Genomic DNA, 24,743 nt, shown 5'->3' on the forward strand with positions numbered 1-24,743 from the left:
CTGATTTGCAAACTGCTGGCTTTTTATATCCAATCTGCTTTCTCCTCCCTAATACTTAAAAGTTTGTCATATTTTTATCGTTCTACTTTATGTAAATTTAGAGTCGTGCACATAAATAAAATTATGATAATTAGATAGGGTCCACAGTAACTGGGTAAGCTTGAACCAATATGAAGTTTCCAGGAAATAAATTAACTTCTGCTTCTGATTTCCTTAAATTACTTTTTTCCCTAACAGAACATTTTCTGAGTAATAAGCACTCACTTTTAGGCTCCTCACAACTTAAAAGAATATGAGATTTTCTTAAACCACAGCAAGAAAAAAAATTCATCTAAGAAAAGTATTTACCAAGACTTATAAGAAATTTTAAATGGATTTGGTACTTTGAAGTAATGTCTTAAAGGCTGAAAATGAGGAAGCATGTGTGACACACTGAAGTTTCTTATTGCTAACCTTTCATTCAAAGGAAAGATTCTTCACACATTTGTGCATATTACAGCAATATAATTTACTTTCCAAAAGCACACACACAAACAAAACTCTTTTTCTTTATTATAAAGGTTAGCTCTTCTGAAATACTATCACTAATAAATATCTTTATAAAAATACTGCAGGACATTCCAACTAAGTACAATAATGATGACTTGCCCAAAATGATGGAGCTTTTCCAAGTAAATTAACTGACCAGGTACCTAAAACTACTCCTTTCAGCAACTAGATGTCATTAAAAAAAGTTGAGTCATCTGAGACGGAGATCTAGAATATATTAAACACTTCCCCAGCTTCTTAGTCAGTGTTTACTAAATAAAATAATTTCACACTGGATTCTAACAGCCTAGTCGTGATGATAAGTTACTGGTATTATAAAGCTATTGCTATTACAAAGGTGGCAGGTGACACAGGGAAACATGGACACTGACTCCAAGAGGTGTTCTAGAAATTAAAATCTTGAAAATATCACCAATGCCAGTTTGCTTGAGTCCTTTGCTCCTTTCCCAGGAAGCTGGTATGAAGGACATGGAACAACACGACTTTACACGCCACACAACATGACTGCCTTAAAGTCTAACGACTTACAAAGTCAGACCTTGAAGGAGGCTCCTCAGGAGGGACTTTCTCTCTACCCGGGAGATTCTCATCACTTTTGTTATGTTATAAGCATGTCATGCCTCGTCAGTTGCCTTCAAAATATTATCTATTATGTCTGCATCACAAATACATCACAACATGACAACTTCAAGCCATGCTTCTATTTCATAATACGTTCATTGCCGTGGCATGAATTATGAGTATTCATTACCATTTTAAGAATCTGTGCTGGAGAACTTTGGGGAATTTTATTCCAGCACCTACAAATTCTCAAGCAGGTAACATAATAAAATGGTGACATAATAGAACAATAAATCAAAATTCTCTATGTCTAGAGAAATGTCACATACTAAGGTATTTTTTTTTTTATTAAATCAGAAGAATAAACCATATGAGTGCTTATCTTAGTTTAGGCATAATGCTTTCTCATAAAATCTCTCATTTATAACATAATGTTCTCAGTAGCATTTTTTTTTAAAGATTAGCACCTGAGCTAACATCTGCTGCCAATCTTCTATTTTTTTCCTTCTTCCTCTCCCCAAAGCCCCCCAGTACATACTTGTATATTCTAGTTATAGGTCCTTGCTTCTGGTTCTGCTACGTGGGACGCCACCTCAGCACGGCTTGATGAGCGGTGCTAGGTTCGTGCCCAAGATCCGAACCGGGAAACCCCTGGGCCACCGAAGAGGAGCACATGAACTTAACCACTCGGCTACAGGGCTGGCCCCTCTCAGTAGCATTTTAACCATCGGTGACATATATGTTCTAATAGAAACATGGGGAATAAAGAGAGCCTCGAGATGCCAACTTTTGTTCTGGTTAAAAGAGAATGTTCACAACATCCCAGGCATCACATTAATAAATATTCTGCCTCAGGTTCCATAGCATAATAAAACAAAAGTATAAATAAGGAATTCAAGAATAATCCTGTGAGGGTTTGCATTCAAAAGGTGCTGACTGTCCAAAAACTAGGTGGCTGGCCTATAAGCCCAGGATCCTGAGCTGAAAAAAGAATTTGAGAATTGATAATATAAACTGTATCTGCTGATGATATAGTAAGCAGCCTGGATATTTAGGCAGTCTGGATATTTAGTAAGAGCCTTCCATTACCAAGTATGGAGGGATCAAGATAAACAAGATAACAAATGCTTTACATTAACCTGGAAGTCCCACTTCTAAGGATTGATCCTAAAGACATACCTGCTCACACATGAAACAAAGATGCCTCACTGCAGCGCTGTTTATCAAAGCCAAAGGACAGAAACAAACAGGCACCCATCAGTAAGGGACTAGTTACAAGATGCAAATTCATGGAAAGCTACGCTACTACAAAATGTACAGAAAGCTCTGTGCTAATATGGAAAGATTTGCTTATGTTTGCATAGAGAAATTCACAAAAGATACACAAGAAAGTAAGAGATAGGGAGCAGGGAGGGCTTGTCAGCAGTAGGGTGGGTGGCTGGAGGCAGAAACAGGAGCAAGGCTTTCCACTGTAAATATTTTTCTTATTTTTGAAACGTGGAGTTATTACTCATATTTTGAAATTAAATTTTAGATGAGGAATATACTCCAGATAATCACAAAGTTTAACTGAGGAGTCATATAATAAATAGAAACCTAAATGAATGTAAATGCAAATAAATAATGTGAGCAGAGAGAAGAAACTAACTCTGGGAATTCTGAAAAAGACTTATAAGAAGGTACAACATGAGCTGGATTTTGAAGGTTAGGTACAAAAGGACCAGGAGGGAAAAGAGAAAGATGCAGAGGAAAGGATATAAGAGGCAGAGGAAAGAACACATGCCCAGTATTGTTAGCACTAATGATTGCACCTGAATAATTCATAAAGTTAAAGTCCAGGGTGATAGGAGAATGGGGCTCAGATCATGGCTGAGTGGAAAATTCACTCATTTATTCAACAAAATATCAACCTACTATGTGCCAGGCAATGTTTAGATACTGAAGATACAACAGTGAACAAACAGAATTCTTGCTCTCATTCGAAAGAGAGAGACAAGAAACAAAGAGATCTAAAACAACGTCAGGAAAGAATAATAGGAAGATAAACAAAACACCTAAGGGTATGGCAGGGACTACTACTTTAGATAAGTTAGGAAAAGTCTCTCTGGGGGCTGGCCCCGTGGCCGAGTGGTTAAGTTCGCGCGCTCCACTGCAGGCGGCCCAGTGTTTCGTTGGTTCTAATCCTGGGCACGGACATGGCACTGCTCATCAAACCACGCTGAGGCAGCGTCCCACATGCCACAACTAGAAGGACCCACAACGAAGAATATACAACTATGTACCGGGGGGCTTTGGGGAGAAAAAGGAAGAAAAAAAAAAAAAAAGAAAAGTCTCTCTGAAGAGGTGGCATTTGAGCAGAAGCCTGAAGAAGGCAGGGCTGCGGAGGCCATGAGAAGGACTGTGGTTTTGTATTCAGGGGGCCAGGAAGTTACCCATACCAGAGCAGAGAAAGGTAAGATCTGACTTGGGTCAGACTACTCTGGCTGTCATGAGAACTCACCGCAGGAGGTATAAAGAAAAGCAGAGCAAGGCCACTGCTGTGGTCGGAAGAATAATGACTCCCCCCAAAAATGACCACATCCCAATCCCCAGGATTTATGACTACGTTACCTTATATGGCAAAGGGTCTTTGTAAAGCAAATCAGGGACGGAGACATCCTACAGTCTGGGTGGCCCCAGTCTACTCCTGGGAGTCCACAGAGACAGTGAAGCTTTCCCGCCAGATCAGAAAGACGGCATGTGCGAAGGACTCCCACTGCTGGCTGTGAAGACAGGACGAGGGCCACAAACTAAGGACTGCGGTGGTCTCCAGAACCTGAGAACGGCCCTCAGCTGAAAGCCAGGGAGAAAACGGGATCTCAGTCCTACAACCACAAGGAACTATGCAGTTCCTGTCAACAACCCAAATAACGGGGGAAACAGGGTCTCTCCTAGAGCCTCCAGAAAGGGACACGGCTAACAAACTGATTTCAGCCTAGTGACTAAATTCCAGACTTCTGACCCAAAGAACTGTGAGAAAATAAGTCCACCTTGTTTTAAGTCACTACTCTTGTGGTAACTGGTTGTGATTGCAAGTGGTCAGGGCAAGACAGACAAGTGGCTTCTACCAGAGTGGCAGCCACGGAAAGGTGATGGCCAATGAAGATGCCCAGCAGTAAGTTTGGGTAAGACAATAAAGAGTTCCTTTAATAATGTTACCAAGTTCAGAGATCAGTCTGGAAAGCTGTAACTGCAGCAAGGGACGCTAACTAGCCCAAGAGAGCAGTGAAACTACTGCAGGGCCCCTGCCCACCGTGCACACACCAAGTATGCACAGTGAGACCATAGACACTTAAAATCTGGGAGAACAATGGGCATCGGAAGCACACCAAGATGCTGCAGGGGAAACAACAGCTACAACTACAACAAAACCTTTTTCTTTTTTTTGAGGAAGATTAGCCCTGAGCTAACTGCTGCCAATCCTCCTCTTTTTGCTGAGGAAGACTGGCCCCGAGCTAAGACCCGTGCCCATCTTCCTATACTTTATACGTGGAATGCCTGCTACAGCATGGCCTGCCAAGTGGTGCCATGTCCGCACCCAGGTTCCGAACCGGTGAACCCCGGGCCGCCAAAGCAGAACGTGTGCATTTAACCGCTGTGCCACCGGGCCAGTCCCAACAAAATCTATCTCTGACAGCAAAAACCTGGCACTTCCCCTTATCTGCTTTGGCTGCCTGAAAGGCCATCAGCTCTACACTCATTATTCAGCGCAGTAACTCTGTCCTCTGTCCCTGTCCTTGGTCCACTGTATGGTAGTTTTAACTTTAGAGCCACCTCAAACCCTTTCTGAAGCAGGTGGGTACAGAGCATAAATATGACAGCATAATTGCAATATTCGGTTTTCTAGTACACAGATTATTCATTCTCGGCTGTAAATGAACAAATTAGGGTAAGAAAATGAAATGACTACTATTTATAAAGAGGTAAATCTACTGACAAAGCTACTGTTTGTTTTTTTTCAAGTATTTGTTCTGACTCAAAATCAAGCTGAGATGGAAACATACATTCAACTCATAATAAATTTCTAAAAGAGAAGACTTGTTAAATAGTGATTTCAAAAACAACAGAAATAAATTAACTTTTTAAAATATACTATATCAGCATCTGCCAACTAACAACAACAGTATTTCATAAATTCGAGAGAATCAAAATGGGCAATCACAATTCTGACAGGACAATTCTAAGAAAACTGACAATCTGACAAAACTTGCATGAAGTAATCTTGAACATATCAATGGGAAAAATTCACCAAGACAGCATCATGCCACCATTTTTTCCTGTCTTAAGATTCTGCTGGGCTTTTTTCCACAGCCTAGGCCAAAGATAGGCAAACTGTGGCCTCTAGGCCAGACACTAATTTTGTATGCAAAGCTTTACTGGTTTACATATTGTCTATGGCCGCGTTTGCATTACAATGGCAGAGGTGAATGGCTGTTACGACTATATAGCCTGCAAAGCTAAAAATAGTTACTCTAAAAAACAGTTTGCCAAACCACGGCCTAGACACTTAGGTCCTAGGGATCCTCACTAAGAAAGACAAACTATTCTTACGAGTAAAAAAAAATTCTCTACCAGTGTAAGTTGATGCCTGCCTGGTGGTGTGAAGGTAATTTCCAGAAAGCAAAACGCAGAAACTGAAGCAGCTGACATTCTGATGTATGAATCAGAAAAAACAAACAAAAATAATTATCATCATGCTAGCTATTTATGTCTATAAAGTATTAATAACATTATAGTGTTAGGATTATAATAGTGTATATTATGCATGCATTATACATATAAAACAAAATATAGCCTGATTTTTAAAATCATGCTTTGCAAAAATCAAACCAAAATATAACCAGAGACAACTCTGAAAACTCAAGTTGTTCAGGGGATATGTAACCCCCCGCATACTCATGTGGCACGCTCCCCCGGGACTGGCATCAGATATAATCTACATTCACCATTTATTGGAAGACAAAGCAAGGAAAAAAAATAAAACACTAACGGTTGGGAGAAACTCATTTTGTGCATTTCCCTGTCTCCACACAACAACACAGGAATCCCTGGACCCAACGTCTGCTCCACCTTCTTCCAGGATGTTTGACGTTGCTCAACAGCCTTACATTTGGGGGCCTCCACGGGTTCCTTCCAGACCTCCCAAAGCTCTCTATCCTTGCAAAAGACCCAAGGATTTCCCAAAGAATTTACTGAAACATCATAAAAACTATCCTAATTTAGTTCTAAGCTCTCTCATATTATATTTTCATAACACTTGCACGAAATAACAGATCAAAGTCTGTAAAGCTATGGCGCTAACTGCTGCCCTTGATGTGTGGTACTTGCCTCAATTTCAGAGATCAGCCCGCGCAAGTACACCTCACACTCGGCGAACGGGCCTGGTCCCAAGAAACGAACACTGCCACACCCCAGGTTTTGAGGCAATAAATAAAGAGAATTAACTTCAATGAACAGGCTAGTAAAACGAATAGCTGGCCGTGGGGCACGGGGAAGCTTCTTCGTGTTGAACCGCAGTAGCCATTTCTGACAACCAACTTTCTAGATCATTGGAGAGATGTTCAGACCACATCTTTCAACCTTCCAAATCCTGGCAAACATACACAGAAGCTTGTGGCCTCTCACACTGCCCTTAGCTCCTTTGCTAGGTATAAAGATATGTTGGCAGCAGTAGCTTGGCAATGGTCTATAATATTCAAAAAGCACGAGAAGAATGGGTAAACAAAATAGTGAAAACTGAACCAAACCATTATGGGATAGACAAAAACAAAAGCACTTGGGTAAAGTAGAAGCTGAAATATTGAAATACTGGTTTTCTCCTGCAAGATCCCGCTCCTGGGCCCAGGGGCCACTGCTCTAACTGAGGTGGGGATGCAGTCCATATGAATTTTGCTTCTCTGGTTCAGAAGTAGTACATTTGTGGCAGGTTAATTATCCTAGTAGTCTTATGTCATTTTTCACAAACCCCAAGCAAATTGTTTTACTGTTGGTCTCACTCCAAAACTGTATTTCAGAATAAGCATCCTACCTTAATAGAAGCAATATGGAGCAAAGTCTCTCCTCTATGATTTCTTTTTGCAGCCATAAGGCTGTTGGGTGACAGCTTCATTGCTGAGGGGCTGGTCATCATTCGTCTGTAACTTGGACTATTCAGTGCAGAGGGTGTTCCTGGTGAAAGACTAAGAGACTCATCTGATATATTACTGTTTTTACTCCCTAATGCGTCATCAACTTTAAGTTTGCTTGAAGGTGGTGAAGAACAGCCAGGCAATGGGAGGTTTTCTGAGAGCACTGTTTGCTCGACAAAACTTCCACCAGTGCTCAGAATGCTGCTTCTAGATCTCTTAGAAATGGGACTGGAAAGTCTGTTGCGACGACCACGTTTTCCACTATGACCTAATGGCAAGGATTTCTTAGAAGAAAGATAATTTTCACAGAGATTCTTCTCAGGAGTCACTACTTCATCTCTGCTCTTAATCTCTGGAGATTCTATTTGTTCAGCCAATGGTAAAGAGACTTCAGTTAAGCTTCCAAAACTTTCAGATTCTGTTACAGAGCCACTTGCCAGGAAGTCTACTTCACCATTTGTCTGAGGACTAGCAATAATAGATGGTTGGCTACAGAAGGAGACCAGCTTTTCCTTACATTCCTGTTTGGGATCAAGTTCACCATCTTCTTTTTCCACCTCTAAATTCCACTCTTGGTTGATTTCAGCTAGAGTTTTCTTTTTTTGCTTTTTTCTAGATCTTGTAGAAGCCTTTTTAGCCCTCTCAGAAACATCTCCTGTAGGACTTGGAGAAACATATTCATACATTGAGGCTTGCTGACTATTTTCATCATTTATCATTTGAGGTTGGGTTTGCACTGAAACTTTAGTGACAACATATCTGACCTTCTTACTTCGAGGACTAAACCACATTTTTATTGAATTCTTCTTATTTTCTGCATCATTAAATAAACCTTTCCCAGGTGTATCTTCTTTTGAATCTAATTTTAAAAAAAAAGCAAAAGAAATCTGTTACATGATTAATCTCTTCCATCTTGAGCTCCCAGAAAATTTTGTTTATAGTTCTCCTTTTATGTGTATACCTCTTTTTCCCTCCTAGACTATAAACTCCTTGAGAGCAGATATTTACTCGTTCAACAAATATTTACTGAATCTTACTTTATTCCAGACAATGTTCTAGGGACTGGAGATACAGCAGAGAATAAAACATAAAATGTATATTCCATTGGGGATAGGCAGAATATGCAAATAAATAAATAGAACATACAGTATGCTGATGGTGATAAAGCCATGAAGAAAACACATGCTAAATAAATAGACAGATACGGAATTTAATAAATAATAGTAAAAAAAAACTAAGACTTGTTAATTGATGCTTAATCTAAAAAAAGAATTTTGAAAAACAATCAATATAATTTACTATATTACTAACAAACTAAAGGAAAACCATGTGATTTTCTCAACAGACACAGAAAAAAATCATTTGACAAACTCCAACATCCATTCACAATTTTAAGAAAGACTCAGCAAATTATGGACAGAAGGGAACTTCTTCAACCTGATGAAGGGCATCTACAAAAATACTCATAGCTATTATCAAGCTTAATGGTGAAAGACTGGAACTACTGTTTTGTTCCTATTATCTTGCTACTATTATCAAGAACAAGGCAAAGATATCTACTCTCACCACTCCTACTCAACATCATACTAAAAGTCATAGACAGCACAGCAAAGTAAGAAAAAGATATAAAAGGCACACAGATTGTAAAGGAAGATATAAAGCTATATCTATTCACAACTGACTTGACTATGTAAAATATCCCAAGGAAGTTTTTAAAAAAAAAACCATTAATAAACTAACAAATGACTTTAGCAAGGTCGTAGAATACAAGGTCAATATACCAAGTTCAACTTCAACTGCATTTCTATATACTAACAACAAACAAACGTAAGCTGAAATTTTAAAAAACAGTATCATTTACCCTAGTACCAAAAATAACAAAAAATTCTCAAATATAAATCTAACAAAATATGTACAAAGTTATTTTTGCTGAAAATTACAGAACATTTATGGAAAGAACTCCTATACAAATGGAAAGACATACCATGTTCATGAATTAGAAGACTCAATATTATTAAGATGTCAATTCTCCCAAATAGATCTACAGACTATAACATAATCCCAATGAAAAGTCCAGGAGGGTTTTCTTACAGACAAGCTAATTCTAAAATTTACATGGAAAAACAAAGAAACCATAATATGGAACAGCAAAAGACCTAGAATAGCCAATACAATCTTGAAGAAGAACAAAGCTGGAGGACTCACACTACCTGCTCTAAAATTATTTCAGAGAAAATGAACCAAGGGGATTAAAGATAACAGTGACAAATGTACCATCTCATATAACCTCGAGTCATGTAAACCAAAACTAATGAGAACAAATGAAGTATAACTACATACTCAAACATACTCCTGAGCAAAAGAAGCCAGATACAAACGAGTAGATAAAAATGGCTAAAACTAATGTAATGTGTAAAGTCAGAAAGGTGGTTATCCCTCTGGGAAAAGGAGGCAGTCACTGGAAGAGGACAACAAGAGAGGCATCTAGAATACTGTTTATTCTTCTGGGTGAGTTCAGTTTGTGAAAATTCATTAAGCTATACACTTTTGATATGTACGTTATACTTTAAAAAGAAGTTTTTTAAAAAATACAAATTTATTATCAGGAATTAAAACATAAAGATTCATGAGAGTTAAAAAATAAGAGTCATTGTTTATTGTCCCTAAGTAGACAAGGTCACATTTTCTTGTACAAACACCTTGCTGCTTTAGCTAAGGTCATCAAGGAAGGCCTCTGTGGGGAGCTCACTTTGGAGTTGAGAGGTAAATGACGAAAGGGAAGCAGCCACATAAGGAGGCAGGAAAGTGTTTCCCAGGCAGAAGGAAGAGCAAGTGCCAAGGTCTTAAGACGGGAACAAGTTTAGCACATATTCAACGGATAGAAAGCCAGCGTGGCTGGAGCTTGGAGAAGGAGCAGAAAATGGAGGGAAATGAAGTCAGACAAGTGAGCAGAGCATTCTATAAAGAGCTCAGTCTCGGGTTTCTCTGCTGATAATCCTTATTCCACCAACCTGTGAAGTGGGAGGGCTTGGGACTTCTCCATCTGCAGTCACTTCCTCAGTGACCTTATATATATGTACATCGTTATCTATATATACACTGACAACTCCAAATGTGTAAGTGCAGCCCAGACCTCTCCCCTGAACTCCAGACTCCAATATTCAAGTGCCTCCCTAGCACTACCTGCAAGTCTCCTCCTAACGAGCTATCTCATACTGAACAGCCCCTCAGACCTGCTCCTCCTACAGTTTTTCCCCATTTCGGTAAATGGCATATCCATAATCCAGTAGCCTAGAACAAAAAACCTTAGAGTCAAACTTGCCTCTGCAATCATATGCAAAATGCAAGTTCTATCAGTTCTACCTGGAAAATATATCCCAAATCTGACCACTTTTTACTACCTCCACTCCTGCCACCATGGTGTAAGACAATCTCATCTCTCACTAGATCATTATGATACCCTCCAAAGTCATCTCCCTGATTATGTGCTTGTCTCCTCCCCCTTAAGTCTATTCTGAACACAGCAGCCAGGTGTCCTTTTATAATTGGTCAGATCATGTCAATGAAACCCTCCAGAGAGTTCCACTCTGACTCTGAATAAAAGTCAAAATCTTCGTAGTTGTCTACAAGGCCAAATACATCTTGATTCTCCCCTTTCCTTCCTGATCTCATCACCCGTTCTCTCCTCCTTACTCACCATTCCAGCCACTGAGCCTCCATGTTGTTCCCCAAACACACTAAGCTGCTTCTGCCTCAGAGCCTTTGCACTTGCTGATCCTTTGCCCAGAGGCCTCTTTTCCAAATATTGGCATGGCTCGCTATCTCCCCAACTTCGGGTCGTTGCTCAAATGTCACATTTTTGTGAGACCACACCTGACACTCTATTTAAACTTACATACCCTCACCTCCCACTTACTTTACTTATGTTTTGGTGTCTTATCTGTCTCTTCCCATCAGAATATAAGCCCTATGAAGGCAAGCTTGTGCCTCAACCCGCCCTATCTCTGGTACCTACACAGTGTCTAGCTCATAGTAGATGCTCAATTAATATTTACTGGCTGAATGAATGGGATCTTATAATCCAGGTAAAGCAACCTGGATCAGACTCAATTCAGGGAAAGGATATAACAATTTACATTTTAGAATGATCGCTCTGGCTGCTATGTGGGAGGAGGAACTTTAGAAAGACAAGAGTGGTCACAGTGACCAATTACGTAGCTATCATCCAAGAGAAAGATCATAGGAGCTCTGATAAGCATTCTAGCAGAAGAAATAGTAAAAAGCATCAAATATAAAATCTAAAAGACCCTAAATAACTAAACCTAGAGGTAGGGGAGAGATGATAAAATGTTTAAAGGCCCAGTAGCAGGAGGACATATAATAACTTAAGGAACTAAAAGACGGTTAGTATACTTGCCTTGCAGAGACCAAGGAAGAAAGTGGTCTAAAGACGAGACTATAAAAATAGGCAATAGCCAGACCACGCGAATTCTTGCTGCAATGTTAAAAACTTCGATACCTATGCTAAGAGCAAGGGAAAATCGTCAAACGTTCCATGTAAGTCAGGTGGTCATGCCTACATCTGCGTTTTTAAAAGATCACTCTTGGCTGTAGTGTGGGAAAAGAGACTGGAAGAAGGCAAGAGTGGATGCAAGAATAACAGTTAAGAGGCCAAAGTAGGAGTATAAGTAGAAGATAACAGACTAGGGAGGTGGCAGCAGACAAAGAAGAAGATTTGAAAAATATTTAAGAGAGAAAATTTACAGGATTTGGTGATGAAATAAATACAAGAACAAGGTGACAAGGACAATTCACAAGGTTCTGGCTTATAGCACTGAGCACACCTAAGGAAACCCTGATGCTGGGAGAGAGTCTGCCAGGGGTCCTGAGAACCCCCATCCCTGCAGGAGCATAAGAAGGCAAGGGCCTGGCTGCTCTTGACGGGGGCCATTTCTCAGGACTATGCTTGCAGCAAGCAATTCTGAGGAATGTGGCAGTGTCTCCCCAGGAAGACACGCAGGCCTGTTTCTGCTTCCTACAAAGACGATCCATTCCCCAAGCTCAGAGTTCCTTTCCTCTATCACAACCCACTGTGTGTGCAGGAATCCATACGGGCCTTTGGCCCATAACGGCTAAAGATACAAAACTGCTAAATAAAACATTAGCAAACCAAATCGAGAAATTTGTAATGTATATATCCTTTCATAAAGCAATTTCACCTCTAGTAATCTATCTTACAAAATAGTCATGCATGTGCCTGCAAACATGGATGTACAAGAATGTTAATCACAGCAATATTTGTAATAACGTAAATTAGGGAAAAGTTCAGTCGGTGTTCAAAGACTGGGGATCTGTTAACCATGGAGCATTTATACTACAAAATCTTTTTTTTTCTTCTTTTTTTTTTTGCTGAGGAAGATTCACCCTGAGCTATCATCCACTGCCAATCTTCCTCTTTTTGTATGTGAGTTACCATCACAGGATAGTCACAGGATGGTCACAGACGAGTGGTGTAGGTCCCCACCTGGGAATCGCCAAAGCAGAGTGTGCTGTGCTGAACTTAACTACTAGGTCACAAGAGCTGGCCCTACACTATAAAATCTTATATAGCCATTGTACATATCAACTAACATGCAAAGACCTTCAAGACACTTGTAAGGGTAGCACAATCCCGTTTATGTTTTAAAATTTCTATTGCATTTATGTCCAAATACTTTCATAAGTCATAAAAGAAAGACTAGGTTAAACAAAGAAAACTACCTCTGAAAAAGAAAGGGATTTTGTGCTTTTCAGGTGGGGAAAAGGGTAGAGCAGGACTTTCACCTTTCAGTCTGCACAGTTTCGCACTGCTTGATCAGTTGCAAAGAGAACGTTCTCCGATATTTCTTAGGGAAATTAAACAAATAGAAAACACAACTTGTGTGAGGTCATATATGTGGCTGGTGATAGAGCTGGCCTTCGAACTCAGGGCTGTTTTCACTAAGTACACACTATATGTGATACTGTGACTTATTATAAGAAATTAGATTTGGTCTTCATCCACTGTTCTTGGCACAGAGCTCCTCAAACCCTCCTCATTTCCCATGTAAGAACCACAGGGGCATCTTTTCTTATATTTAGTTGTGTGCCCAGTTCCTGAGTGATGAAGGTGAAGTGGGTGTCTTTTGTTATTCATAACAAGCTCCTTTCAATCACACCTGAGTTTATGTTAATGAAGGTGACTTTCGGAAAAGCCCTGCAGGATGGAGGCCGGGTGCCACCAGGGGAACCAGCCATGATTAGAAGGTTGGAACTTTTAGTCCCGCTCCCTGATCTCCAAGAGGGGAGAAATGCTTGAGGCTGAATCAGGCACCAGTGGCCATGACTTCGCCAGTCGTGCCTCTGCAGTGAAGCCTCCATAGAGACCCAGCAGGGCAGGGTGGGAGAGCTCCCGGGGGAACGCAGGGAGCTGAGGGGGTGGTGCGCCCAGAGAGGGCAGGCGAGCTCCGCGCCCCCTCCCACATCCCTCGCCCTGTCCGTCTCTTCCACCCGGCTGTTCCTGAGGTATATCCTTTTATAACGAACCAGTAATCTAGTAAGTAAATGCTTTCCTGAGTTCTGTGAGCCACTCTAGCAAATTAATCAAACCCCAGGAGGCCGGAGGAACCTCCAATGTACAGCTGTCAGTCAGAAGCACGACCTGGACTTGAGACCGGCATCTGAAGGGGATGGGGGCGGTCCTGTGGGACTGAGCTCTCAACCTGTGAGATCCGATGCTATCTCCAGGTAGGCAGTGTCAGAACTGAGTTAAACTGCAGGACACCCAACAGGTGTCACAGAATGGTTCATGTGCTGAAAATCCACACATCTGGCGTCAGAAGTAAAACAGTAGGGTAGTGGAGTTTTTCTTTGTTCTGTGTGTATCACAATCTCTATACATGGTGTATTTTTAGACCTACCAGGCCTGCCCATTAACAGATGCTCAGGAAACAGTGAATGAGCTGTACAGCTACCCACTTTCTGATTCTGCCAGCAACCCCCTTCACCTTGTCTTATTTTGGTTTTGCCTTTAGGTTCATTCATTTTTCTTCAAAAAATACTCCCTTACAATTCCCTCCTCCCAGCCCATACAGATGTAAAACCAACCCCGGCCGGCCCACAGTGGTGAGCACAGAAACAGTGCTCAGCAAATACCGATGAATAAATGATTTGATATCCTCTCTTAAATCCTGACGGGTATTTATTCCAGGGAGGTTAGAATTCATTTTAAGGGCTAGATGAAAACGTGAGGCTCACTTGTGCATTTCTCTCATTTTAAGATGAAGAATTAACATTAGAGAGAAAGGAGGCGGAGGGTGTCTCCCGCCTGCCCACCCAGTGCTCCTCTCTCCACACACACTGTGGCACAAAAAAGCACCCAGGAAAGACAGGGAGATGGAAAACCAGCCCGCCTGAGAGAATTAACAAACTGTTCCACACTGCCCATACTCGCTCTCCAAATTAACACAGACTTACCACTCTCCTCTGACCAACTGGACATTTTGAATATGTTTTATTTGTTCTACCAAAAAAAATAATAGAGGAGAAGAAAAAGGAAACTAACTGAATTATGTTTTTTTCTCCAGAGAAGTCACTTCTCACTTAAGCTAGAGAGAACTCTGTGTAAAACTTTTCTTATATTACAGAACCTAAAGAAAAATTTTAACAAACCGAGTTCTAAAACTAAGTTAGTTTAAGAAGAAAACCAACAGCCACTTATGCTTCTTACTCCTAAGGACTGGAAACATCCACCATGTGGGAAATAAGTGTGTCTGATGTGACTAAGGTGTAATATAAAATTGTCAAGAGTGCTTATTCCTGAGAGGTTTTAATAGTTAAGAGACATAACATAATCTTAATTTCATTTCTCTTATTGTTTCTGGGAATAAACTTCTTTTCAACATTCTCATGTTTTAAAACATCAGCAAGAGAAAAGGAAGCTATGAAATATTTTTTAATTCCTTTTAGATATTTTATTCACACAGAACATTTTCTTATTTTACCAGCTTAAAATTATTAAACAAAATTAGTAAACTAAAAGCTCAAATCTTCTCTAAAGTTCAGAATCTCTTCTTCTGCCTATTCTTCCTTCACCTCGTTTCTTGAGTACCAGAGTACTACCTTTATAAATACATCTGCCAAGCAAAAGCACCTTGAACAGGTAGGAAAAAACAAAAAATAATGGATTTTGAAATACAAATAATTAGTATTTAACTCTAGAAATTTCAGAGACATGATCCCTGCCTAGCAAAAGAATTCGAACTTCACTCCACAGTAACCACCCACCCCTCCCTCCTGGTGGAAATGGAATTATCACCTTGGAAAGACAGACGGTGAACCCAGTTGGAAGCAGGCCTGTGGATCTGAAGAAGGGAGACCCTCGGACATCCTTTTTGTGTCCCAGCTGAACATCGCCTGGTCCACAGGGTGTTGCTAGGACAGGATCTTGGAAATCAAAGCAATCAGAATGGGGTTTCCATTCACACAGAGACTTTATGTCTCGAATCAACAAAGGTCTTTTCTCTACAGGGATAAGTAGATTTCAAAACCAAACCATTTCTGATACAATCTCAAGTTTAGAGGAAAGGTCAAAATGAAACGTACTTTACAAGAAAGACTCAGGATTACAAAGACTTAAAGGTTAATCCTGTGGAAGTCTGTAAAAACTTGTATTTGACTTTTTTAACATAGATGATGACATTTTCATTTAAAAACAAGTCAAAGCCTGAAGTCCTCAATGCTTATAAAACTTAAAAAATGTAGGATTAGGCACTTAAATGAAAATCAAGGCTTATAAGTAGCAAGAACATTACTCAAGTGACTAAAAAATCTAAATCTGAAAAGACAACAAATTTCACACTCAGGTGTACATATTTTCTAACTTATAAAGAAGTAAATGAAAAGAGCATATATTCATGTACTTTATATGTACACAATAATTTCACTCATCATCCAGTAATAATAAATGTACTCAAGAAGACTTTAATTATGTATCTTTTCCTAACTAAGCAAGGACACAGCAGCAAACAGGACTGTAAAGTCTGGAATTTAAGCAGCATATCGAAGTTAAGACTGTAAAAAGCAAAACCACCACCACCAATGAAACATAAATCATACTATTAACAGCTACAACAGTTTTATGGGTGAACGCTTCTAAGCATGATAAATTACCATATTCATTTCATGAAGAAAAATATTGATCCTTCCTCTACATAGTAAATTTCTTAATGATGACATTTAAAAGAATCTATTCTCTGAATTTAAATATTTCTGAGTATACCACAAAATATTGAGGAACAGAGATGCACATGTTGCTAAGGAACTACTTAGCCAAGTTTTTTCCTTGAAATTTAATAATAAACTATAGAAAAGGGAGGCAATTAGAAAATGTGATTTAGCCATCATTAATCTACATCAAAGGATTATAATCATGCACATTGTGTGCCTTTCAAATTATTCTCTATTATAGCTTTCACAACAGAAGTTGAGAAATCTCTTTGACAACTAGTCCCTTATTAAAAATCAAAGGGAAGCACTTTGCTACCATCTGTGCAACATTACTGCCTTCACTGAAGAATGATTATTTTGTGAGTTAAGAAGTATTCAGTTCTATTTAAAAAAACAACACCAACACAGCTACTCAAACGCTCATCTTCATCTATTATAGAAAAGTCACAGCATAAATGAAACACTGTGTAATTCACTGCAGAAAGACCAGCATCTCTCCTGAAACCAGAAGAGGAAACTGTGACGCTCTGAAAGCATAATCAAAGTATTTTTTCAATGTCACCAACACCAACACACGCTTCACAGAATCTGACCAGCACCTGCAAGGTCTGATTTAACATGACGCGGGGCAGGAGAAAATAAAAACTTTTAAATTTATCTCCATTAGAAGAAAGCAGATTATGTTACAAAGAATAAGGTAAAATTATCTACAAATGGTTGTCAGAAAAAATCATGACAGACAATCTCCTCTCTTTAAAGCACACTGAACCGAGAAAAATCTGTTCAAGTATTTAGAAGCTCATTTTAGAAAGTATTGCCATAAATCAGGCTTCTTTATTGCCAGGATACCATATACTATGTCCATGATTTGACAAGTTCTTCCTAATTACCCACCTAAATTACAGTAATTATATATTCTATAGTAAATGCAAGTAACAAGGTTCACTTGGAAGATAAATTGTGAACGACAGAGTTTTTTAAAAAAAAAATAGAGAAAATGTGAGAGATGTCCAACCATTCCACTTCATCACCTTCAACACTTGAGCATTTAACAGAACGATACGATTTTGGAGCTAGACCTCAGAGATCACTTAAGCGAATACCCTTATTTCATGAGTTCATTTTCCAATTTCCTCATTATAAAGAGGATCAGTCATTATCTGTCCCCAACTATTAGTTCCCCCTACTATTCACCTAGTTCACCTTATACCACTTTAGTTTTAGAAGTACTTGCTAGATAATAAACTAACATAAAAGAACTGAATAAAATACACTGAATAGTTAAACTATAAAGAAACAAAGGGAAATACCCCCAAAGAACCCTCAAATACCACAAGACTAGTTTGTTTTGGGGGGCCTTGGGAGGAAAAGCTGATGATGAAGCAACTGATAATAAATAAAAAAAGCTTTGCATCATGGAAATTACAGATCTGGACAGAAATTTATATTTCAATATGTTTATACTCTAGATTATCATCTTCTACAAAAATAGCAAAGTAGGATGCTACCATTATAAAAGGAATTGTTGAAACCAAAATCTAAGAATTTGTTTTAAAATAGTTTTAATTAAGTTTGGTCTCTGGGATATAAATTAGTCTTAACCCTGCCAATTTTTCTCCAACTCAATGCAACAAATACAACGAATACCTATACTTCTAATGAAAGCATTGTGCTAAATGATAAAACAGTGAGCAAGAACTAACAATATGACCGCCCTGCATAACCTGGGTCCTCAATTTCCTCATCTACAGAATAGAGGGATTAAAGGTGACTTTCTACCTCCTGAAATTCTGACTATACTGTATCCAAACGGTGAAATTTCAATTCATCTTAAAATAAGTAAAATGGTAAAGCCAGCACTGCTAAACTATGGTAAGGATTAATGTAATGATTACTCATTTTAACAAAGAAAACGAACACAAATGGCCTTTGGAAAATGAAGCACTATAATTCTCTCCCCAGACTCCACCTTCACTCTTAAACAAAAAAGAGTATTCCAAAGGCCTCAGGTCCCACACAAAAACTTGTTCTAAACTCAGTAATTTTCCTAAATATCTTTTTTTAATGATGAAATATTAAGGCATTTCATATTCCATGGTCCACAAAATATGAAAACCATTCTCATGATCCAACATCACTAACCACAGTAAAATTTCCTGAGGAGTCATCTAATTCTTCTTTGCACTCCATGGTACCCCACACCCCAGTATGCCATAATCCACTACAGTCAATCCATCAAGGGTTACTCTGCTTCCCCTTTTATCACCATTAAAAATGTCACATTATGATGAGAGATGGTTACTAGTCTTATCAGAGTGGTCATTTTGTAAGGTAAATAAATGCAGAATCACTATGCTGTACACCTGAAACTAATACAATATTGTATGGCAACTATACTCCAATTAAAAAAAAGTCACATTACTTGTTATGGGTTAAATTGTGTCCCTCCCAAAACTTATATATTGAAGTCCTAATCTCCAGTACCTCAGAATGTGCCTTTATTTGGAAATAGGGTCATTGCAAATGTAATTAGTAAAGATGAGTAAGGTGGGACTCTAAAACAATATGAATGGTGTTCTTATTAAAAGGGGAAATTTGGGGGGCTGGCCCAGTGGCCAAGCGTTGGGTTCGCGCGCTCTGCTTCGGCGACCCAGGGTTTCACCGGTTCGAGTCTTGGGCGTGGACATGGCACTGCTCACCGGGCCATGCTGAAGCAGCATCCCACATGCCACAACTAGACGGACCCACAACTAAAAATACACAACTATGTATCGGGGGGCTTTGGGAGAAAAAGGAAAAATAAAATCTTTTAAAATAAGGGGAAATTTGACACAAAGATGCACACGGGGAGAACACATGTGCAAATGAAGACCACCATCCACAAGCCAAGGAGAGAGGCCTGGAACACATCCTTTCCTCACAGCCTTCCAAGTAACCAACCTTACCCTCACTTTGATTTAGGACTACTACGAGCCTCCAGAACTGTGAGACAATAAATTTCTGTTGCATAAGCCACCCAGCTTGGGGTCCTTTGTTATGGCAGCCTGGCAAGTTAATATATTACTGTACAGCAAGTGGGGAAGAATCAAAGCAAATCATGACAGCCACAAGGAAGCACCCCAAATTTCAACGCATAGCCCACATGCCTAACAGACCACACATCTTTAAGAATCTAACGAAAGCCACTTTCACACAGACATGAACTTTTCCGTACTGTACCCTTAACTCAAGAGGCTCACTAATCCTCCCCTCTCCCACCCCAACACTGCCGAAGATGCACGACTCCTGATTAAGAATTCCTGCTTCCATCAAGGATACTGTGTGTTTGTGTGTGTGTCTGGGGAGGAGGTGAGAAGCCAGATCACACCCCAATCTTTTAAACTAGAAAATAAACACTCTCAGCACTGCCTTTGAAAAAGAAGGAAAAGAATACAGAGAACTAAACAATGAAATTTTCCTCATTGTGCTCTTAAAGAGGTTTATAACACAACATGACTTTTTTAAAAAGGTAAGTACTTTTTACCATACATGTATATTTACATGTGAAAATAAGTAGAACTTTATCACGATAGCACCTTTTATCATAAAAGAATGGAGTCTCATACAACAAACTGATAACTAGATGAAGAAAACTTTTCATAGATGGACTATGACTGAAATTCCTCTTAAAAATAAAGACCTGGTCAATAAGACTCAAAGTATCTGCCTTGTTTCCTTATTTTGTCAAATCAGCTGCAGCTTTAGTAGCTGACAATAATACATCAAGCCAGAAATCTAAGATCAAAAGATTTATGAACATAAACCCAACCATTCTCTGTGAGCATTATCGATCATTCATGGCATCCTGGCAGTCAAGGCAAGGTTCTCCTATAAACACGTGCTAAAATGGCGTAATCTGGTCAATAAAAAGCCAACTCTAATATGTAGTTATGAAGACTGAAAACACTTTACTTTCTTTCCACAGCTAGTGAGTTCTCAGCAGAAGGCACAATGGGAAGACGTATAGTTAATAACAGAGTCTAAGAGCAATTTGAAAGACATTAACCCCCATTTAAATAGAAAAGAAAATGAATATTAGATTTTTGCTCTTTCAAAATGTGTTAATTAATTCAGTCTAGAAAAGCAATCCACGAAAGGTTGTATTCTATCTTGTAAAGTATATTTAAGTGAGTTTAAGGACAAAATCATTATTATTAAGGACAAAATCACTATTCCACATATATTATAGAGAAACTATCATAATTGTAAAAAGCAGGCAGTGCAGGTGGTGAAAGTCTCTGGGCTGACAATGGGAAGAAACAGGCTCCATTTCTCCTGCTTCCGGTACTAACCACATGTGTGACTTTAGGCAAGATCATTGAATCTCTCTGCACCTTGGTTCCTCATCTATAAAACGAGGGAGTCAGACTTAATTACCTCTAAGGTGTCTGCCACTTCTCAAAATGATTACAAACACTATGAATCTTAAAATCTGAAATACGTCATTCATATTTGACATACTTTATGTGACCAGTATGAATTCATCAGTTATTTACCAGAGGGAGACAGTGATTTTTCTCACCTGAAAGCTCATGGCCATGCAGCAAATGTCGAAGCTTACTGCAAAGCTGGATCATGCTGTCCAACTGTCTGTTTATCTTCACATCTTGTATCCAGGCTGGGGTATAACACACTGGACATCCGGTTCCAATGCAGTCACTTACACAATTACTTAAAAAGGATTAAAAAATATACAGATTTATCAACACATGCAGCAGAAAAGGAATTCCAAAAAATAAAGAGTTTGAACAGAAGTCAATGAAGAGGTTGTTGTAACAAACAACAGTCAATTATAAAACATTTGTTAAAATAATGTTTTTGAAAGAGCGTGATATACAACACACACAAAATCTAAATCTAAAGTTGCTTACGTAATTTGCTATGAAGAGACTTGGCCAGACATTACTCTACCTAATTTTTCCCTGCAAATAACTCTATAGCTTCCAAAGGGTGAGAGTACAGAGGGAGAGATAAACAAACACATTTAGTACCCAATGCACAGCAGCCATGGATCGCAACCTTGCCCAGCCCAGACCCTAACACTGCACTGCATGGAGCCCCCCAAAATCACTGCAGAGAGACAGGGAAAGGTATTTTTTGTCTTGTTTTTGGACAAGTGTCTAAAGGCTTTAACGCAGTTTTTGAGAAAAGCTCTCTGATTCTTCCAGACAATTTTATAACCTGTAGACTCAATTAAATTACCTTGGGTTATCTGTCCAGGAGTTAGAAGGGTTTTCCTAACTTTGAGGTTACAAAGTGTTTGCTAATCTAATGAAGATAGACACAAGCTCCTGTAAGAAAAGGGGTTCACAATCCCCCCTGAAGCCTATTTGTGAATTCTGAAACGAGACCTACAAACCCACCCTTCCGTAGGCTTGCCAGTGGTCTCCAGCAGGACTGGGTAATGTAACCACTGCGGAAGCCACATCTCCCCCAAACACTACATCCCTTTCAGGTGACTCACTCATTTGTAGGCACAGAGGATTCTTACAACGTGAGCTTCCTTCAGAAAAAGCCTGTGGCATTGCTAATCTTTGCAACCTTAGATCCTAGCGTAATTCCTGCCACAAAGTAACTCAATAAAGGTTGTAAAATGAATCTATAAACCACACCAGGGCTGGGAGGGACCTTCCCGATCACTGGGTTCAATAAACAGCAACTCTCTAGCAAACAAAGGGACTTCTGTGAGTTTGCTTGCTCACTTGGAACTCCAACAAATAAAATAGGTAAACCGATTCCTCAGGAATTTAAATTGTCAACTGTTGTGCAATACTTAATTATTTGAGGAACACTAGTGAAATATAGTCAAAATCCACTCATCAAGGACCGCAACCTCATTTTCAGATGAAGAAAATGAGATCCAGTTAATTAAGACACTGACCCAGCACCACACTAGTTCTCGGATCAGTCTAGTTCATATATTCCATAATGTTTGTTCATGACTCTTCTCCAATTATTTTATATACATTAATGCAGAACTCTGGGGAAATATCTCAATAGATCTGCACAACTCAGCAAGTCAGTATTTTCCAATGACCGATGTATGATGCCATCAAGTCATGCTGGGTAGAAGATCTATTCACAGTGCGGGAAAAACCGATGGAATTTAACAGAACAGAGCAAAAAAGTTCATTGATACGGTTTTAGATTTCACACCAACAAATCTGAAGAAACTGGCACTTCACAAGTGGTGGTGTAGTATCAAAGAATAGCCATAATTATCTGAAAAGGTTATTAAAATATTCCTTTTCCAACTATAGGGATGTGTAAAACCAGATTTCACACACACACGCGCTTCAACGAAAACACCCCAACAGACTGAATACATAAGCAGACATGAGAATCTAGCCGTCTTCTCTTCGGCAAGTCAATAAAGAGATTTGCAAAATTATAAAACGGTGCCACTCTTACATTTTTCCTTTGGTTTATAAAATATTTATTTTTCCTAAAAAAGCATTATTTATGTTAGTTTGTAAAGGGCTTACTATTGTTATTTTTAAATGAATTAGTATTTTTTAAATGTCTCAGTTTTATATGGTAAACACACACACACAAACAAAAGCTCTTTGGGGTCCTCGATTTTTAAGAGTGTAAAGTGGTCTGAGAGCAAAGTTGGAGTCCCCCGCCAGGTGTCATCAACGACTTCTATCTTAGAGTCCATGTACAACTTTTATCAGGGATTGGCATGGACGTACCAGAAAGCACCACCACACTGTCAATGAGAGAAAAGTCTGTGCCGCCCCAACGCCCCCGCACACTCACGCTTCAGTTAGATTGGGATAAATACAGCCAAACCAGTTTTTAAAAAACGCTATGGTACTTACAGCATTGCTTGGCCGTTTTACATAGCTCCAAATCTGCCAAGAACACAAACAGCAGCCCTAGTTTTTGGCGTGATACATTCAAAATGAACCAAAACTGCACTGGATCCATTCTTTCCTGTGTTTGTGTCATAAACAGACGACTGTTTTCTCTTTTAAGATGTCCTCATGCCTCTCGTAATATCTCTTTGGCCATTGTAAGTCACAGACCCCTCTATCCAATTAAAGGTATGGATCTCTCTCTCTCTCTCTTACACTCTCTCACACACACAGCTTTACGTATACTTTCATGGAGTTTGTTAGGCCCGAGCAGCTCTGTCACTGATCTATTATATACAGCAAGTGCATCAGCTGAAACAAAACAAATGCGCCTGCTATGGAGTAGGAACAGGGAGCAGGCATCATTTCATAAAGGGATCGTGGGAGGCCTTCTAGAGGAGGTGACATTTGAGCTGAAGTGTAAGTGATGAAAAGTTAAGTTTCAGAAATACTCGGCAGAAGTACATTCCAGATGGAAGAAATAGCAAGTGCAGAAGTCCTGGGGCAGGAGTGAGTTTGGCACGTTTAATGAGCTAAAAGGAGAAGGTGGCTAGAACGGTGTGAACTAGAGGGCAGTGTGGTCTGAGAAGCAGACAGGAACTAGGTCCTGTAATGTTGTAATTGTTTTGGGGTGCCACAAACCACACCTATATAAGACAGCGAACTTAATCAATCAATGTTGTGTGTGTTCTGACCGCTCCATCAACTGACAGTTCCCCCATCTCTCTCCTCTCCTTGGGCCTCCTTATTCCCTGAAACACAATATTGAAAACAGGCCAACTAACAACCCTACAATGGCGTCTCAGTGTTCAAGTGAAAGGAAGAGTTATACATCTCTCACTTTAAATCAAAAGCTAGAAACGCTTAAGCTTTGTGAGGAAGGCAGGTCAAAAGGCAAGACAGGTTGAAAGCGAGGCCTCTTACACCAAACAGTTAGCCAAGTTGTGAATGCAAAGGAAAAGTTCTTGAAGGATGTTGAAAGTGCTACTCCCGTGAAGACACAAAGGATAAGAAAGTGAAACAGCCACACTGCTGATATGGAGAAAGTTTTAGTGGTCTGGATAGAAGATCAAACCAGCCACAACATTCCCTTAAACCAAAGCCTAGTCCAGAACAAGGCCCTAACTCTCTTCAATTCTGTGAAGGCTGAAAGGTGAGGAAGCTGCAGAAGAAAAGTCTGAAGCTGGCAGAGGTTGGTTCATGAGAATTAAGGAATGAAGCCGTCTCCATAACATAAACGTGCAGTGAAGCAGCAAGAGCTGATGTGGAAGCTGTGAAAGGTATCCAGAAGATCTGGCTAAGATCACTAAGGAAGGTGGCT

At 39.5% G+C, this 24,743-nt stretch overlaps 1 protein-coding gene across 2 annotated transcripts in view; it reads right to left on the reverse strand.

Moving 5' to 3' along the window:
• Positions 1-24,743, reverse strand: part of BARD1 (BRCA1 associated RING domain 1) — a 79,877-nt gene that overhangs the window by 40,473 nt on the left and 14,661 nt on the right. For both annotated transcript variants that reach the window (XM_023642278.2, XM_070269237.1), the window contains exons 3-4: positions 21,085-21,233; positions 7,178-8,136 (exon numbers count right to left, since the gene is read on the reverse strand). In XM_023642278.2, coding sequence (XP_023498046.1) covers positions 7,178-8,136; positions 21,085-21,233 — 1,108 coding nt within the window. The remainder of the gene's footprint in view (positions 1-7,177; positions 8,137-21,084; positions 21,234-24,743) is intronic.

The sequence above is a fragment of the Equus caballus genome, chromosome 6 (genome assembly GCF_041296265.1).
Source record: "Equus caballus isolate H_3958 breed thoroughbred chromosome 6, TB-T2T, whole genome shotgun sequence".
NCBI lineage: Eukaryota > Metazoa > Chordata > Mammalia > Perissodactyla > Equidae > Equus > Equus caballus.